The 19,064-nt window shown below is 44.9% G+C and overlaps 1 protein-coding gene across 6 annotated transcripts in view; it reads left to right on the top strand.

Annotated features, from left to right (window-relative positions):
• PKNOX2 (PBX/knotted 1 homeobox 2) overlaps positions 1-19,064 on the top strand; it is a 212,994-nt gene that overhangs the window by 109,947 nt on the left and 83,983 nt on the right. For all 6 annotated transcript variants that reach the window (XM_053269106.1, XM_053269107.1, XM_053269103.1 and 3 more), the window contains one exon: positions 6,389-6,528. In XM_053269106.1, coding sequence (XP_053125081.1) covers positions 6,389-6,528 — 140 coding nt within the window. The remainder of the gene's footprint in view (positions 1-6,388; positions 6,529-19,064) is intronic.

Below are 19,064 nucleotides of genomic sequence, written 5' to 3'. Positions count from 1 at the left end.
TGGCCCATTTGCAAGGAGAAGCACACAGAGAAAGGCAAGAGTAGGTTTACTACTTCAGCATAAATATCTTTTTTGCCAAGCATAGAGCTGTTTGACAGGGCTTTTCAAAGGCAACAGAACTGACTGTCAGAAAAGAACTGGATTTTATGAAAATAAAGAGGAAGCAATGGGGAAAGCATCCTTTGAGAACAGAGCAACTGCTTTAATAATCTCCTCATCCTGCTAAGGGCCAGTAATATTGAGCATAATCTCCTCAAATGCACAGGAGAATCTGCCTTCTGAAAATTAGGAATCTGCATAAAAATCCTGCACTTAATATGTTGCCTTATAATAAATTAAAGCATTTCCAAGTGAGGTTTCCCCCCTGCTATTTTGTCCTTGAAATTCAGGGAATAAAGTTCTGAAAAGTGAGAGTATCAAGTATGTATTAAAGATGCTATCTCTTTTCTAATGTGGTGTGGATGGAGCCCAGAGATCAGAATTTTGCCTGGAACCACATTTGTGCAAAGCCAGAGAATTGGTAAAGTACAGTGGTGTCAAGAGTCTGAATTGTGAATCGAAACTTCTCCGGTTTGAATTTGGGCTAAGCTGGCCCACTCCCTCAAAGCTGGTGGGTAACTGACCAGGAGAGGTGGACAGCTCGTTGAAAGTGTTGACTCAGTGCACAGTAGCTGTGAAGAAGACAAATTCCATGCTAGAGATCATTAGGAAGGGGACTGAAAAGAAAGCTGTTAATATTATTAACAGCCACCATGCTGGCCAGCTGCCATTGATTGATTGATTGATTAAGTGCTGTCAAGTAGGTGTCCACTCTTAGTGACCACATAGATAGATTCTCTCCAGGATGATCTGTCTTCAACTTGACCTTGAAGGTCTCTCAGTGGTGCATTCGTTGCTGTTGTAATCAAGTCCATCCACTTTGCTGCTAGTTGACCTCTTCTTCTCTTTCCTTCAACTTTTCCGAGCATTATGGACTTCTCAAGGGAGCTGGGTTTTCGCATCATGTGTTCGAAGTATGATCGTTTGAACCTGGTCATTTGTGCCTCGAGTGAAAGTTCTGGATTGATTTGTTCTATGATCCATAGGTTTGTTTTCCTGGCTGTCCATGGTATCCTCAAAAGTCTTCTCCAAAAGTCTTCTCCATTCAAAAGCGTCAATACTTTTTCTATCTTGCTTCTTCAAAGTCCAGCTTTCGCATCCACAGAGTGTCATGGGGAAAAACATTGTCCAAATAATTCTAATCTTTGTAGGTATAGACACGTAACTGCAACTAAATATCCTTTCCAAGGCCTTCATTGCAACAGCTGGCATACTGGCCAGAAACACCTATTTTGCCACCCCCGCCCGGCCACCCCTTACCTTTAGGAGAGTCCACCACCCCTGTACTATTAAAGGGCAATCCTCACAGGATTGCCCTTTACAAGTATATTGGCCTCCCAAACCACCAAACCAGTTCAATCAAATGGACCGGCCAGTTGGTCCAACCAAACTGGTCTGGAGCAATGTGGTTCGGTTCAAATGGATTCAAATTCGAACCGAACTGCATTTTTTGTTCATGCACTCCCCCACTAGTAAGCATGTGTGCACGCACGCGTGCGCGCGCGCACACACACACACACACACACAATGTTATATACGCTGTTGACTGATTGTGGTTTCTAATTTTGATGCCAATTCTGTCTTCATTTCACACTATTTGTGAAATTTATCTCCTCTGAAAGGGGCACTCCGAGCTAGTAAAGGCTTTAGAAAGTACCAAAGAGCAGTTTGTTAAAGCCAGCAAGTCAGTGCTTTGATCGTTCACTAGCATCAACACTCTGGTTTAATTAACTCGGGTGTGGGGGAGTATAAAGGGGGAGACCAATGGGGTGGTTTCATGACCCAGCAGTGTAACTGTGACAAAGGTGATGTGTTAAAATGCCTTAACGCTCACTTTACATTCCTCTCATCTTTTTAAAAGCTCCGAAATCTCTTGCATTACACAGACCTCTGGTCACTTGGCTGTGAAGTGCATTCAGGCTGTAGAAATAGAGGTAATACAATTACTTTAAATCCCATTTAGAACTTCCCAAAGCCTTTTCTGCCCCTCATCAGCCTATCCACGCCGGCAATGGTGGGGCCTAAAAGGTCTATTTTCCATGAATGTTTTGGAGTTTTCATTTGAGCTTTTCCTTTGTTTTTTCCTTCTCAGCTTGTTGCCTTTCTTTGTTTTATTCTGAATTTTTTGTCCCCTCTTCTTAATGCTGCAGTAAGAATCTGTTACTTCTGATATTGACTCAGGCACTTTCCCCTGGTCCTAAAACAGTGAAATGAAGTAATCTGAGTTTTCAGTTAAGTAATACTCAATATCCACTTATTGCCTCTTGCATGTTCCCAAGCCACCTTCTTACTCATCCAGCAGATTATTTGATCTTTTAAAATTATGTCAAGAAGATCATGGGTCCTAAGATATCATCACACTTGCATATATTCTTCTAAAGTGGTTGGATGGGTTAGTGGAGTAGGTGAAGATGGAATGGCGAAACATTGATTAACAGTTGGTTTAATAACTGCTGCAGCAGTGTGGTGTGGTGGTTAGAGTGTCAGACTAGAACAAAGGAGACTTGGGTTCAATTCTCCACTAGTACATCTTGTTCACATGTTAGGGAAGTGCACACATCGAATTTTTCAATTCAATTCGATTTGTGCCTGAATTGAATCACCCCTGATTTATTTTGTGTCTGAATCTGTCCCCTGAATCACCCCAGATTTGATTCTGATTCAATTCAATTCAGATTCTGATTGATTTGGACCACTTATAAAGGTCCCGGAGGCAACAGATTTGGGTGGTGGGTAGGTCCTCATGGCTGCCACCTACCACCCAAATATTAAGGCACTGGGGCACTTGGTTGATTTTTAATGAGTTTATTTAGTTTTTACTGATTGTGTATATTTCTGCCATAAGAAATAATAGGGATTTGAAATTGCCCTATCCTAACCCTAAAATAAATCCCCAACTTTAATTTAAAAAAAAATTTAGCTAAGCATCTACTCCCTTGTAGAAGTGAAGTTATAGAGTAAAATGTACGATCACTATTTTTCAAGTGTCTAGATTCTTTGGTATCTAATAACCTTTCCTCATAATGAATCCCAATGGATTCTGTGGAGGCTGGAACCACACCACCACGCAGGCAGCTTGCTGAAGGGGGATTGCCATGCAATTGGGATGTGCCAGGGGAGCCAGCAGCAGGGCCGGGCCGGTAAGCCCCTTAAACGTCTACTTTCACCACCACCACCCAACTGCCGCTCTTTTGATGCCAAATCAGTCCATCCGAACTGGGATTGGTTCAGTTTGATCACGGACAGAACCACCTCCAGTTCAGTTTGTGAATGAGCCGGTGAACTGGTTCAGCATCGAATGGTTCATGCACACCTCTAGTGAATGACTATATCTATGTTCATTTTCAAAGTGAACCTGGGCACATATCCCTCAAATGCATGGTACTGATAGAAAGTGTACTCCTGTACTTGTGTCCAATGTAACATATAAATGTATACAGATCTGTACACTCATACCAGTGTTGAACGTAATGTGTTAATAGGGCTACTATGTCTGAATAGGGCTATTTTCTGTCATTCTAACATACTTCACAGGGTTGTTGAGAGGATAACATGGTGGGGGGACCATGTATGCTAACCTGAGCTCCCTAAAGGAAGGGCAGAATATAAATGTAATAAATAAGTAAGGTCACCATTGCATGTAACTGGGAAAAGTCCATATCCCTTCCCCCATATTGGGAATGTTTTTAGAACACTTACATTGAAAATAATATACTTAGTCATTAACATAGTCTGAATTAACTTATGGGCTTAGTCATGATTAACTTAGTCTGAACATTGCTCAATAATTCTGAACAAAATGTCTTTTCAGATTATACCCACTTTTTGCAACAGGCATCATCTGAGAAAAGAAGCATTACCTCCTGTTAGAGAGAGAGCGGGGAGGAACATCCTTCATCCACCACCACCCCTCAAAAAAACCCTGCCACCTGCAGTTTTTAAAACTACTTATATTTAAAATAACATTTTAAAAAATCTTCTGCCTGATTAATCAGGTGCACTTGTAAGTCATTCAAAAGGTTTAAAATGTATTGCTCTAACTCAGGTTCCCAACCTTGGGTTCCCAGATGGACTCCAGCTTCCATCATCTCCCGCTTTGATGGTTGAAGGGAAATAATGCAGGCAGCAAACGCTGGCTAGAAATGAGCTCCAGAACTCGGAGCTCTTTGGAACCCTGGACACGCCCCATTTGCATGTGACATCACACCCTGTATGTGCATGATGGGGCTAGGCACACACAGTGGAACTTTGGGGTGGGCAGAACAGCTGTTCCTAATCCTTAAATCTTGGGAGCTTGAGTGGGTGGAGCTTCTGCGCTCAGGCAGTGGGACTTCAGGGATCTGCATAGTTCTTCCTCCCTCTTCATAGCTAGCTAAATGAAAATGAAATATGCAAAGCAAGCAAATCCATAGTTGGACGATCCTGCCCCTCTCAGCAGTGACCTTTTGGTTCCTAGATGGTCTTTTAATTCCTTCCAACTCTCTGAGCGTCTATTTGCACTTGACTTTCTTGGGCAGAACAGGCTGGAAAGCCTTCTGCATAGCCCACATTTCTGTCCCCTCTTCCTCTGAATTCTGCAAGGCAGGCTTAGTACATGATTGGTATATTTCGAAAGCCAACCTGACCTCTGTCTGCTTGCTGCAAAATACATGAAGGGCATTTAAACCTCTTAATCTGCTTCTGAGCCATGGAATCCTTTTTCACTGCCAAGAAACCTTATATAGATACATTACCTACTTGAAGTATTTGCAGAGAGGGCCTTCGCTCTTAGTTTTCCCGTGAAGTTGGCACTATAGAGTGTGAACAGTGGGCCGTATTGGACAGAGCAGAGGTATAATTGTATTGATTTCTGAGGCCCGATAGTAGTTTGGAAAAAGCCACACACACAAAAGAGAGGATGCCCTTCTTATTCCTAAGCAGTTGATTTGCTATTTCAGCTGGTTGTACAATGAGCTTTTATGGAAATTCTGCATCTTTGACGTGAAAAGGCATGAAATGGATACCAAAGTTCATTATGCTCCGAAAAGTAAAGAACAGAAAAGCAACGACTAAATGCTAGTAAAATAGCAATGAATAAATGTGATATGCTAAAAAGGGCTGGAACATAGGAACACAGGAAGCTGCCTTATGCTGAGTCAGACCATCGTACTGTTTAGTTTAGTATTGCATACACACTGACTGGCAGAGGCGTCTCCAAGGCTTCAGGCATGAGTCTCCCAGTTCTACCTGGAGATGCTGCCAGGGATTCAACCTGGGACCTTCTGCATGCAAGCAGATGCTCGGCCACAGAGGCTACTGTATGTCCCCATCCCTAGGGGGATGGTCCGAAGGCAATTCCTAGACTAAATTAATCATGACTGAGCACCTTTGAATTAAACGTGGTTACTCATGACTGTCTTAATTTCAGTGGGACCTACTCATGACTCACCTAGTCTGGATCCTAAATTACAGCCTTGGAGGGGCAACACAAGCGCCACTCGGCCATAAATACGGTTCAACAAACGCATACCGGAGATGCTATAAAGATTTGTAGTCGTCATATTAATAATAAATGTGGTTCAACAAATGCATATTGGATGTACGCAAGCAAAGCTTACCCTGGGGTGGATCTGTAATTGGGCAGATGTGTTTGAAGAACATGCTTTATTTCTCAAATCTTTTATATTAGGTTTGTATATTTGTTAAAAGACTGCTTATTGCTATAAGAATAAAAGATTTTAAAGCGGGGGGGGGACATGATTTTTCTGGGGGCCCCCAAAAAGAGGGGCCACCAAGGGGCCCTTGCCTGCCTCCCTTCCTCCCCCCACCCCGATTACCTGCCACCTCTGCAGCTGCAAAACAGTGCATATTCATTCCGCACTTAGATGCCTTCCCAGCTTTAGTGCGATATGATGACATCATGGCACGCCACCCTGCACCAGGCTGTGATGTCATCCTACTGCACCATAGCCAGGGATGCTTCTGAAGCCACACGGAATGAATTTGCGCTCGGTTTGCAGCCACAAAGGCGGCAGGTAATCGAGGAGGTAGGAAGAGGCATGTGTGGAGTAGGGAGAAGAAGGCAGGTAAGCAGGGGGAGCTTGGAACACGGGTCACCGTGAACATTGCTGCATCTCTGCTTCCACTTCTGCAGGGGATGCAGCCAGTGTTGTCCTTTCTTGCTTCGATATAGCTTACCGAAATGCTGGTACAGTTGCCAGCTTTCCTCCTCTAGACCACCGCATGCATAAGAAGATACAGTTTGATCCGGTTTGCCTTTCAACCACTTGCTTTCTTGTCTTCTCAACAGATGACGGCCACAGCGCAGCAGCCGGCGAAAGCACAGCCCGTCCACATCACCACTCCCTCGGCAGCAGGCAACACTCCTATCCCCAACACTCCCATCGACCCTCAGGCACAGCTGGAGGCTGACAAGCGGGCTGTCTACAGGTACAGAGGGATTCTGCTGCCAGGCTGCTCTTTCATGTGGCTTCCTATCCCTGTAGTGGCGTGTTGAGATATTACTGGAATCTGGCCCGGGGCAAACTTGTCAGGGAGACGCTGCACAGAGCCTCTTTCTTAGCTGTCTTTGTCAATAGACTGAACAAGACGGGTTCCAGTGCATGTGAAACTAGGTGAGCCTCAAGCTGAGATTTGCTTTCTTTGTTAGAGAGAGAGAGAGTGTGTGTGTTACATTGCAGGCAACAGTATGATGATGTGGCAGGGTATGTTGTGATGCAGAAGGAATCTTAAGGACTTGCTGCAGTTTCTTTCACTATACACCTGCAAGTTGCATTTCTGCTGTAGGCAGGGGCATAACAAGGTTGGAGTGGGCCCTAGGACAAGAAATGAAGATGAGCTCATCTCCTCCCAGACCTCTAGCTACCTTCTCCTTCCCCCCCTTCTTTTTAATGAAGGCAGGATTCAAAGAGTGTCCTAAGATGCTTTAAGTGAAGGTCTATGTATATTATTTCTCTGTGAAAACCCGCTTTGCAAACTTTTGTTGAAAAGTGGTATATACATATTTGTTGTTGTTGTTGTTGTTGTCTTTTTGGCTCTGTCTCAGCTTTTGGAGGGGAGGAGAAGAGTGTCAGGCAGCTTCTCTCCCTTGCCTTTTTCCCATGATTGGCTGCCTGATTCTTAGCATTTCCCTCGCTGTTGAGCCAATCAGTGAGACTGAGGGAAGGGTGGGCCAAACCTGTGCGCTAGCCAGCCAGTCAAGAGGAAGAGGGAGGATGCTGACTGATACTCCCCACTCGGAAAGGATTTGTCTTGCTCGAAGCAAAGAGGAGTCTTCAGATCAGAAGCCAACAGCATCTCTGCAAGTCGGGGAGATGGAAGGGGGAGAGTGAAGAACAAGCTGTTACCTAGTTGCTGAGCCTGCCTCTCTCAGGGGCCCAGGGGCATTTGTCTTCCCCCTCTGTGTTCAATTATAGCTACACTCCGGCTGTAGGAATGTAGCCTTTTCCAAGCACTCAGATCAGTCTCCCAATTATAGAAATCTTCGTTTATTAAAGTGCGAGTTTAGTTGCTTGATTAATTGATTGATTAAATCTGCATATACTTCCATAAGAACAAAACAATACCAGTGAAAAAACGTAGCACTAGTTTGTAGATGATGCATGCTAATATTATGACCTCTGCTTGGGGAGAGGGTTGAACACACCTACAGAAACATAGGAAGCTGCCTTATCCCAAGACAGCTCCTTGGTCCATCTAGCTTGGTATTGTCCACACTGATCGGCAGCGGCTTCTCCTAGATGTTGTTTAGGGGTGTGAGGAGAAACTTTATAACCCTCACACAGCAAGTATGCTCCGGTGGCAAAGAAGTTCAGCCCAAGAGATTATCTGGAGACATTAGGTTGTGTTAAAAAAGTGTAATAGCAGTGGTAACCAGTGTTTCCTCTAACAGGGATTTCCAGATGTTGTTGACGGCAACTCCCATAATCCCCAAGCAAAAGCCATTGCGGTGGTAACGGGTGGTACAGTTACACTGGTGGTAACTGATTGCACATGTGTGGTGCAATTCACCTGACCTGGGAAAAAGTCATAGGTCAGCAGCAGAGCACATGTTTTGAATGCAAGGGAGCTCAGTCCAGTGTGTTGCCAAGCAGGCAAATGCACACAGAATAGTAGAGCAGAGCCATTTTTGCTGCTCTCTCCAGATGTACTTTTTGACTTGAGAAATATGTCCCTGAGGACTACTCAGCCCTCCAGGACAGATTTCCGAAATCAAAAAGTACTTTTGGAGGGAGAAGAGAGCATCAAAAATGTCTGCCTCCTCCATGTGCACATTGTCTTCTTCAGGAACACTCTGGGCTGAGCTCCAGTGTGAAGTCTACCATGGACGCAGCTCCTGTTACATACTTGTAACGCTGCTCACAATGTCAGCCAGTGAGCCCTTTCTCACAATCAGTGAGAACGGGCTCGAGGGAGAGCAGGGAGGAAGGCTCCTAGCACTTACCTCCCCACAGTTGATCCCTCTGTCTTTGCTAGGCGAATGTACCATGCAAGTGGGCAGTGCATTGTGAGGATTCCCCTGATGCTGGCTGGGAGCCCCTCATTCTCCCAGCCCCGGCTGCAAACAGGTGAGACTGGCAGACGAGCAGAAAAACAGCTAAGGAAGCACTTGCTCTTTTAACCTCGTTTTGGGGGATGGCAGTTCTCATGTGCAGGCAAAACCGGGCTGGGCTTCCTTAGCCCAGTTTGCCTGTACCTGAGAACAGCCTCAGTGTTGTTGTTGTTTTATAAAGGGTTGTTATTTGCTGTCACCAATGCTATGTTAATAGGACTCTCTGTGACTCCCTTAAGCAAGTGGGGCACAGGTACCCTTGCTTGTGCCCCAACGCAACAGCCAATCGCTGCTGTTGCTGTGATTCTGCATGTAAATATTCCTAACAGGAAATTTACAATGCCGGTGTTATAATTACTGTCAAAAATGGCTTCGTAAGTTAGGTTTACGAGTGAGGTGTCCTGGATGGTGGAATATTTTGAATTTTTTAAAAATTTCATGCCTTTAATACTGTGTATTAGCAGATTTATGTTTTATATATGCGGAAAACAGGAAGAAGAGGCTTTCATGCAGGACAGAACTGGGTAAAAGGAGCAAGAAAGACGAGTGTTTGAATGGAATCCTTGTATATCACACTGAGTGCCTGGAGGGTTTTGTTTTTTTAATTAAAATTTCTTGCCTCTGGGTAGCATGACAGTTCAAAACCGCACTGGGGATTTTTCATTTCGTGTCAATAAATTTAACAAGGCCCCATTCAATTCAAATTAATGCTTAAGCTGTAGCTTTTATGCTCTCCTCTTGGAGAGGACAGATAAAAAGAAAAAATATATGTGGTACTTAATTTGCTCTCCTTCACCTGCATATGCGGATGCACCAGAGCCCGGCCTAAGTGTTCTTAGCCAGGGTTTTTTGCTTGCCTGAAATTTCGTGCCAAGAGGAGAGTGGGGAAGGGCCCACATTACCCAGCTAGCTTATGTTTATGGTGATTGATATGTTAATAAAGCTCATCATTTCCCCCCTAGCTCAAAACTCAAGAGTGAAGTCTCTGATTCTAATTGAATCATTCCGGAGCGTCTCTTTTACTCGCTGGCCGGCCGCACAACACAGTTCTAAAGAGCCTCTTTGGCGATATTAATGGTTGCAAATAATCTTAATAGGTGGGGGACTCAAGTGTATATCTGCTAACTTGGATCTTTTTTTTTCTTTTTTTTAATTGACATTGCTTCTCTTTCTCCCTCCCTCCCTCCCTCCCTCTGCATGGAATATGCAACGTCCAAGCCTAGTAGAGGCAGCGGTGAAATTCGGCAGCATAAAGCAGCACACCTTATTCCCATCTCCTCTTTTGCTCATGCTACTTACTGAGCTGGCCTTTGATCCTCTTCCATCTTCTTCTACTTTTCCCATCTGAACTACATTAGTTGCTATGGAAATGGCTAGGGGAGGGCCCTCACAATTCCCAAATGCAAAGTAAAGGCCGTTTAATAATTGGTGCCTTGCACTGGAAAGTGATCAGGATTACTTAAGGCCATTACGTGTGCCGTTTGGGAACATTTGGGAGGGAGACGTGTTCTGTAGGTGCATCTGTGCATAAGACCACTGAGTCCCCTTTGGACAGGGAGAGATGCAAGCCCAGGGAGATGCAAGCTGCCCGGAGAAAAAGCTGTGTGGCGGCACCTTAAGAGAGTCTTGGCTCCTGACCACCGAACTCTTACCATACTACTCTTCCTAATTCTCATTTAGGGCAATCTCTTCCCAGCATTTGCTGGCATAAGTGACAGCAGCAACTCTGTGCTGGAGCAGAAACAGGAAACAGCTTAGTGTTGTTGGCAGAGAGGAAGCAACTGCAGATTTAGCACTGATAGGTTCTTGTTTGAAGCATTGTGTTGATCTCTGGGCACTGCTGGAAGGTCATTGAAAGCTCTGACAGGGTTCAGAGGAGAGCTACAAGAAATGATAGGTAGCGAAAGGCAAGCCCAGTGTGGAGAGTGTGAAGGAAAAGAGGGTGTGTGTTTAGCCTAGAGTAGGGTTTCCCAACCAAGGGCATTCCAAGATATTTTGCTGTATGAGGTGAAGGAAAAGATGGCACACATACCCCCAATGAATAGCTTGCCCCAGAAAGGTGTGTAAGGACATGGAAGGATGGTACCCAAAGTGTTGGGGGGTCCGGTACTTGCTGATCCCCTCCTTGCACATGCAACAACTGGTCTGGTGGACTCCCGGAGAGGAGCTCAGGCCTTTGCTCCCGCCTATAGGTGAAGGAGTGGAGTGAATATACTTCCCTCCTCCCCCAGCTCTGAGACGATGCCCAATGCCTATAATTTAGTGCGAGAGGGTGGGAAGGTTAATTAGAGAAGTCTTCCTCCCTAAACACGGACACCAAGATTGAGAACAGCTGGCCTAAATCAATGGCTTTCAAACTTGCACAGAGGCCAGAACCGAGCTGCCACCAAGCCACCACCAAGCATGGTAAAAGGAGAGGGGAGAACACTGGGGGCCACTGGGAGGGTGGGTGGCGGCAGCCATGCAAGCAGGGTGAGCAGCACTTTACATTTCTTTCCACCCTCACCTGGCCGCCCCTTTCCTCCTGAAGGCCCCCCACCCAACCCCTATACTTGCAAAGGGGAATCCTCACTGGATTCTCCTTTACAAGTATATCCCCAGAACCGGTTCAGCCCAGTTCAGTGACTGAACCAGACCCAGTTCAGCCAGGCCTAGGAACCGGGCCGGGTCGGTTCGAATCCTATTTGAATTCGAACCGAACCAGCAAAACCAGTTCCATGCATACCCCTAATTTATATACCACCTGATATGTGCATCTCTATGCAAAGACAACCACAGGGCTCTGCGGTCGCCAGGAGTTGACACCGACTCAACAGCACACTTTACCTTTAGGCAGTGTACATAATTAAAAAACCACAAATATAAATCAGAGTTTTAAAAAGTAAAAGAATTTCACAGGATAAAAAGTTAAAACAATGTCACAGGATAAAAACAATTAAAAAGTTTAAAATTAATTTCAGTTAAAAATCTGAGAAAACAGGTGTGTCTTGAGGGTCTTCCTAAAAGCAAGGAGAGAGAGCGAGATACTCTTCTTTTGACAAGGAGCATATTCCAGAACTTTGAGGTAGCCACAGAGAATGCCCGGACTTGAGTTGCCACCAGCAAGCTGGTGGCCACCATATCCAGACCTCTCCAGATGATCTGAATAGGCGACAGGGTTCATGACCAAGAAGGTGCTCTCTTAAGTATGTTAATAGAACTATTGAATTTTAGAATTTACGACATTGTTGTATGTATTCTCTAACTGGATTTTGTGATTATTTTTCTTTTTTGTGTTGACAGTAATAAGAAACTGAAATGTGAAAGGCCGCCCCAATGGTGTTGTTCAACAGGGCAGTTGTGCAACAACCTAGAACTGCATCTGTGAAGTTGCACAGTGTTACTTCCTTTGATTCCAGTGGAAGTAGCACTGCACAATTGCACATTTGCCACTTTAAGTCATTGCACAATTGTTCTGTTGCACAGCACAGTCAAGGCTGGTGGGTCCTCAATGCTGGCATACCATTGCACAGAATGTCAGCCAGTGAACCCATCTCATGACCAGCCCTATCTGGGTAGTCCAGGGCTAGCCCAGTTAGGGCTAGTCATCTGGGGCCTCGGGATTGCTGCCGATCCCGCTGGTCCTCCCCTGGGTAGCCATAATGGGCTCATAATCGGCTCTGGATAGCTCGTAATTGGCTACCCAGGTTTGAAATGAGGTAGGACAAGCGTGCGCCTCTTACCTCACTCTCTGTCATCTGGGTACCCACGCTGCTGGCAGTAATCCTTATATGAATAGAGCTGGAGGGAAGGAGCGGTCAGGCAGCATGGTGTTTCCCCAATGTACTGTGCTGCCCAAACAGTGCATTGTGGGATGCCTGATGGCCCCGGATCTCCCCCCACTGCCCGATTGCTGCTAGGCTCGTCACTGTGATGCTCATGTGGGTGTGTGGGTGGCAGAGCCCTAATGGGCAAATGATCATCTGGGCGAGGCAGGTAGGCTCCTTCCTTCCCCCTTGTGCTAGTGTGAATGACCTCAGTGTCTTGTGAATGCTCACGGTAGCATGCAAGCATATTTAATCCTCTGTGTGGCAGTAACTGCAGCCAATTGGCTGGCTTCAAAGCCAAGATTCGACATGCACAAGATTCCTTAGTGGTCTTGGTGGCCATTGTGTGCTCAGTGGTAGTATGAATCAGCTCTGAAAGGAAGGAGCAAGTTGAGAACACAATTTTTGTCTTCAGTCGCTTAATCTATTTCACCTTAATGGACAGAAGTGTTTGGCTTGCTTGTTTCAGCTGTTCTGGAAGTGGTGGTGATTGCAAGAATAATTCATTTGTAGTCATTGCAACATTTAGCAGAACCCCCTTTTATATCTGGAAGCTTTCTTCGACTAGGTTGCAGTCCATACTCCTAATGGACATCCAAAGAAATGCACTTTCTGAGGGATTTATGGTGCTGAAATTTATAACTCATACGGTTGTGCTGGGATCCGTTTTTATTTTATTTTACTTTAATATCTAGTAAAAACAGCTTTTTTTCTTGGAGACAATAGAATAAAATGTTTCCATTGGGAGTATTTGACTTGAAATTCTTAGTTGCTAAAGAATCCTGTGGCAACTCTGTTCCTCATGTTGGATGGAATAAACCTAAATAGCTCATCAAGGCTTTAGGGATACTGATCCAGTTTGGACAATCATCAGAACCATGGTTTAGATTATTGTGAATGAATTGTGAGCCTCAGGTTTGCATGCACACAGTCCCCTCTCCTTCAAGCACAAGGAGATTAGATTGAAAATGCCCATTTCTGCTTTATTTATTTATTTATTATATTTATATCCCGCTCTTCCTCCAAGGATCTCAGAGTGGTGTACATGCTTATTTTTATCCTCACAACAACCCTGTGAGATAGGTAGGTAGGTATGCTTTTGAATAAACCATAGTTTCCCATTGCATCCAAATTGTGCTTAGTTCAAACAAACCAGGATCCAACCATGGTTTACATCAGGATTTTTCAAACTCGGTTCCCCAGATGTTGTTGGACTACAACTCCCATCATCCTCAGCCACAATCCATTGAGGCTGGGGGCAATGAGAATTGTAGTCCTACAACATAGGAATCCAAGTATGAGAACCCCTGGTTTAGACGCTTGCATGAACCTAGCCACTATTGGGATAGCAGGCTGACAGCAAATATATATTTCCCTCTTCTTCCTTTTCTGTCAGTTCATTGTCCTCCAAACCAAGATCTCAACATTCTCCTCCTTGACTGCATGAGGATTTGAACCAATATGCTTTGGACTAATCTGCATACAGGAAGACTGAAGGGATTGGTTAGATAAGGAAAACTGAAAGAGATTCATTGAAGAACCATAACAGTCTTCTAAGAGTCGGAAATAATTTAGGATCAGAAACCAAAGTAGTTAAATTTGTTTAGCTTTATCAAAGAGGAGGTTACACTTGATCACACTTAGTTAGAATGGGTCAGCATCACAACTTGAGCATAACCCCATGAATGGAACAAATACAAATTCCCTGTTTTTAATATTGTTTTGGGACATGTAGGATTACTCAGTCATTATGTTCAGTCATTATGCACATACATCAGTCATAATGGAATAGGGCCATTATGTCCAAGACCCTGTTCAGTCACTATCCTTAATATTAAAGATATTAAGTCATTATATCTTCAGTCAAGATATCTGCACACCTGTACATGTTTTTGTGTGAATTGCATTCATTTTAAAATGAACCATGGTACAGGCTCCTCAAATGCATTGTACAGAAAGGAAGTATACTGCTGTAATTGCATTCAACATAAGTGAATAACTGTCCCTGGGTACTGAACTGTATCTGTGTGTACTATACACTTGTGTTCAACATAATGTCTGAATATGGCTCATGTGGAGGAACCATATCAAAATCAATCTCTCTCTCTTTCTCTCTCTCTCTCTCTCGTACACACATGCATGCACACACGGAAACAGATGCCCCATTTTTCAGTTGGTCCCAGAGACACCCAGTTCTGGATCTGGTTCAAAATAGGGTTAATTTAATTATTTTTCCACAAAAGCTGCTTTGAGAACTTTTGTTTGTTTGTTAAAAAGCGATATATAAATAATAAAAGCAATATTGTCCCAGCTTCAGCCCCTCCATCTGTAGTATGAAAATAATCCTAGCTTACTTGATGAGTCTCGTATACCAAAAGCTTATCTGTGTGAAGCACTTTAAATACTGGGAATGTGCTCAGTGTTTATTGTTCTAATCATATCCAGTCAACCTCGAATAAAGTGGTTTCCGAAGGTAGACTTTCATTGACTGGTTTTTCATACAGACATGTACTAGCGGTAATGAAAAAACTCATCCACGGGGTAGTGAGGTCACCATGCAGAGATTTGTGCACTACCTTAGAATTCCCAACGAAGCAGAGCACAGGGAGGCCATTGCTTCTCTTGCTTGTTCCAGCTCCTCTCCTGCTGTAATGAGCAAGATTTCAGGTGTGGTTCACAGTAAGCAAGGGAAGGTGTCGATGAAAGAAACAGAAGCAAAACAGACTGGCAAGAGGAGTGTGGCTGCACCAGTTCCTTCTTCACTGAGTTATTTTAAAACTCTTGCTCACATATTTGGATTGTGACTTGGCTACCGTAATGCTTTGACTTATCTAATAAGAAGTTCATTAATCATAAAAAAAGGATATGACTACCCTGTCTTGGTTACAGCTTGGGGAGATTCACATTAAGTTCTCTTCAGGCTCCCTGGAGGAGATTGCCCTTGACTGTGTTTCAGGATATTCTAGAGAGATACCTTGGATCTTGCACAGACATCCATCGGTCATAATGGCTGGGAGTCAAAGCCAGGAGAAATCACTTGGGAATAAAGCATAGACTCCAAAAGTCATTTATCATTTGAACCGATTAACCAAACACAAAAGGATATGGCCAGCCCTCCATATGTGCATGTTTCAATTTAAAAAGTCAAGAGGTGGGTTCTTTTTTAATTCAGAGTGTTTCCAACCTTTCTTGGGCTCGGTGGAGGCATATCTGTGTGCAGCCTCTGTGTTTGAGCTACAGATTAGACTAAATTATTATAGATGTCCCTGTTGGCTTTAAAAACATTGAGTCACTGAGTATCTAGCACACTTTTCATATATTGTAACTGCAGCTATACATGCCACCTCTGGGGATTTTTGATCGCTCTTGATGACAGATTTTTGGGATTATGCACTTTCTTCTCCTTGCAAGGAAGCAAGGTAAATTAAAAAGCCTGTGAAAAATGTTACTGCTGGGATAATTATCTGGCCTAAACAAGAGCCATCAAATCTAGAGCTGAAGGGGAAATTCTGGCATATCCAGGTGGGGCGGATCAAATCATGGCCACGGGACCTTCACATGCTTAATGCTGCCCATGCTGTGGTGAGCGCTTCGTGCAGATACATCATTATGAAGCACAAGCATTGCACAGTCAGATAAAGCTGGTCCACAGCTCAGATAAAGGCAGGGTGAGGAATGCCTTCGGTGTCTGAGCAGCTTTTTCTAAGCAATACACTCTAAACTAGCAAACTGATTCGAACGGGCTTAAGCTGAAAACAAAACAAAAGACCTATCATTTGAATTGGAAGTTGGTTAAAAGACAGCAGGAGAAGAATAGTGTAGTCATGTGAGAAAAAAGGTGTCGGGAAGGTGAAGCCAGAAGAAGAAATACAGGAGACCTTTGTTTTCCACGGGTTCTCCCATCGCGGTTTCAGCTATCAGCCGTCAGGCTGTAGACACCCAATTGCCATTATTGCAGAGGTGATTTTCGGGTGTTCACAGTTCTGCATGTCCATTTTATGCTTCTGGTGTCATTTTTGTTGTCATTTCCAGTTTGGAGGCTGCCTGGAGCCATGTTGAGGCTTTGCCCCCAGTGTTTAAAGGTGGGGGAGATTTTGTCAAATTAAGAGGATTTGTGGGGCAACACACAAGTAGACCGCTGACCAGGAGGCTGCAGCCAGCTTCCTGGGCTCGGGGGTCTCTCCAGGATGAACCGTGCACTCACATGGGGCTTCCTGGGGCCACATGGCCCCCGATCCCCGCAGCCCCCGCCGGCTCTGTGACGGAGCCTGCAGTCATGTGGGTGGCCAGTCTGGCCGCCCCAGGGCTGCTCTTTGATCATCTAAGCCTGCTCTCCCCGCAGACCTGACAGAAGCTCTTTTCACAGATCGTGAGAAGAGCTTCTCTGTCGCCAATCAAGATTTGTTAAATAAAGCTTGGTTTAAAAAAACCATGGTTCCACATGAGCTCTGAACCCCCTCTTCCTTTGCTTTCTTGTGACTTGGTCAGCTGAGGTGAGCAAGCTTTGTTTCTTCAGCCCCATTCAGTTTTAACACATTGCACAGTGCCTACAAACCACTGTCAGTGCAAATAATGCAAACCACACGCACTTTATAGTTCAAGAAGTGGCTGCTTGGATGCCCTTTACCCCTGCATCAACCGGTAATAAACAAGTGATGCAGGCTTGCCCTGTAGATGTGGGATGGAAAGAGGAAAGGTAGAGCTAGGCTCCTGGAGTGTCTGGTAGGTGAACGGCAACTTCTGGCTTTTGAACTAAATTTCAGAGTTAATGCCCTGCTAAATTATTTTTTCTGTGTGTTAGTGTTGGCTGTAAAAGCTGAACTGCTGAACATCATTGAAGTCCCTGCACTCTGCAGAGGCTTCCAAGGTCACTCATGGGGGAAGGCAAGCAGTGCCCAGCAGTCAGATTGAGGCACAGTTGGTTGGGTCTGTAATTGAGGTCTGCTTCCCTGGCCAAGGTCACTCTGAAGAAAATGGTTGAGTGGTCATGAAGTTACTGCTGGGGTTTATAGTGTGTCGGGAGTTTTATCACCCATAAAAAGAACTTTACAAAATTATTTCTTCCCCCTTGCTCTACCTCCACGAAACATGCTTCCAGAGCCCTGCTATTCGGCAAGTTGTCTTTCGGTTTCCTCGTGCATAATAACCTGGTTCCCTCTCACGCTTTTTGCATTCTAGAAGCAGAGGTTTTCTTGCCAACTTGGGCAAAACAAGAGCAAAAGGCAGTGAGGAGGGAAAGGCCTTTGTGAAGCAGAAAAGGGTCACTTTCTCTCTGGAACGTTAATCTGTAATGAAAAGGGCTCCTCGCTCTACGTTATTTTCTTCTACTTGTGGTGGTTATGAAATGCTACTAGGCAGTGGCATAGCAAGATTGGAGTGAGTCCTGGGACAAAAGGGAAGATGGGCCCGTGCCCCCCACCCACTCCCCACCTTCTTCTCCCCTGCCCCACAACAACAACAGATTGCAGGACAAGCACGTGCCTCGGAGGAGGAGCAAGCATGGGAACAGGTGGAAAGAGTATGGCGGAGTGGATGGCCAGCTGACCGGAGAGGCGGGAGAGGAGAAGCAAGCCAGATGGCCCCAGAGGCAGGGTGGCGCAAATTCTGGGGATGCATCTGCCCGGTGATAGCTCCTCCCCTCCTTTCTTGTTCAACTATAGCTGTGCCCCTGCTACTAGGCTAGTGCGGTAACACCAATAGAGGGACACTGTTCTCATTGTAAAGCAAAAGGACTTGACAATAGACCTACAGGTGGACCTCGTTATCCATGGGGGTTCCGTTCCCGCCGATTGCCATGGATAACAAAATGGCGGATAACGAGGCATCGAGTCAATGGCAATTGAGGAGTTAGGTTCCTGCAGGGTGAAAAAAGGTTTTAAAATGGCAAAGAACCGGGCAAATCAAAGAAATAAAGTGCTTTACCGTGCTGTGCAGGTCTCTAGCTGTCTTGTGATGCCCTCCACCCCACCCCCAATTTGGGGGACTTTCCACAAAAAGAATTGTGGTAATCCCCCCCCCAAAAAACAAGCCACAAAATGGCTCTATGCTGCAAAATGGGGGACGGAAATGACCTCAGAAGTCTTTTCCAGCCACCCTGAAACTGTGGATATGCGAAAATTAGCCCTTTTAAAACCTGCATATACCGAGGTCGGGTGTCAATATCCCGACCGCGGATAATGCGGCCCCACGGATGGGGCTGTGTATAACGAGATCCACCCATTCTTACAAGTTTCGTTCAGCACACGTACGATGTGTGTACACATGTTCACCCTGCGTGCTCTTAGCTATATATGAGCCACCCCAGTGGTTGAGCAGCCACAAGGCAGTTGAAATTTATTATTAGTTCTGCCGTTTGCAATCCTGCTGTCACAGTCGGTTACCCTGAAGTAACAATCCCTGAACCCATTTCAGCCTCTGCCTTGTTCTAACATTCAAGGGGTGAATCGGAGGTGATCAGAGAGCCAACAACTCCTGTCAAAGCTAAAGGGTGCTTTGACTTCCCTCTCTCCCATCCTTGGATAAGTAGGGATTTAAGGTCGGAATAGCCGGACGAATTATATGTGCATAATATATTCCGATATGAATAGAGAAGCCCCCTCAGGAATAAA

The sequence above is a fragment of the Hemicordylus capensis genome, chromosome 8 (assembly GCF_027244095.1).
Source record: "Hemicordylus capensis ecotype Gifberg chromosome 8, rHemCap1.1.pri, whole genome shotgun sequence".
In the NCBI taxonomy this organism is placed as follows: Eukaryota; Metazoa; Chordata; class Lepidosauria; order Squamata; family Cordylidae; genus Hemicordylus; species Hemicordylus capensis.
This window is presented reverse-complemented; position numbering and strand designations above follow the sequence as displayed.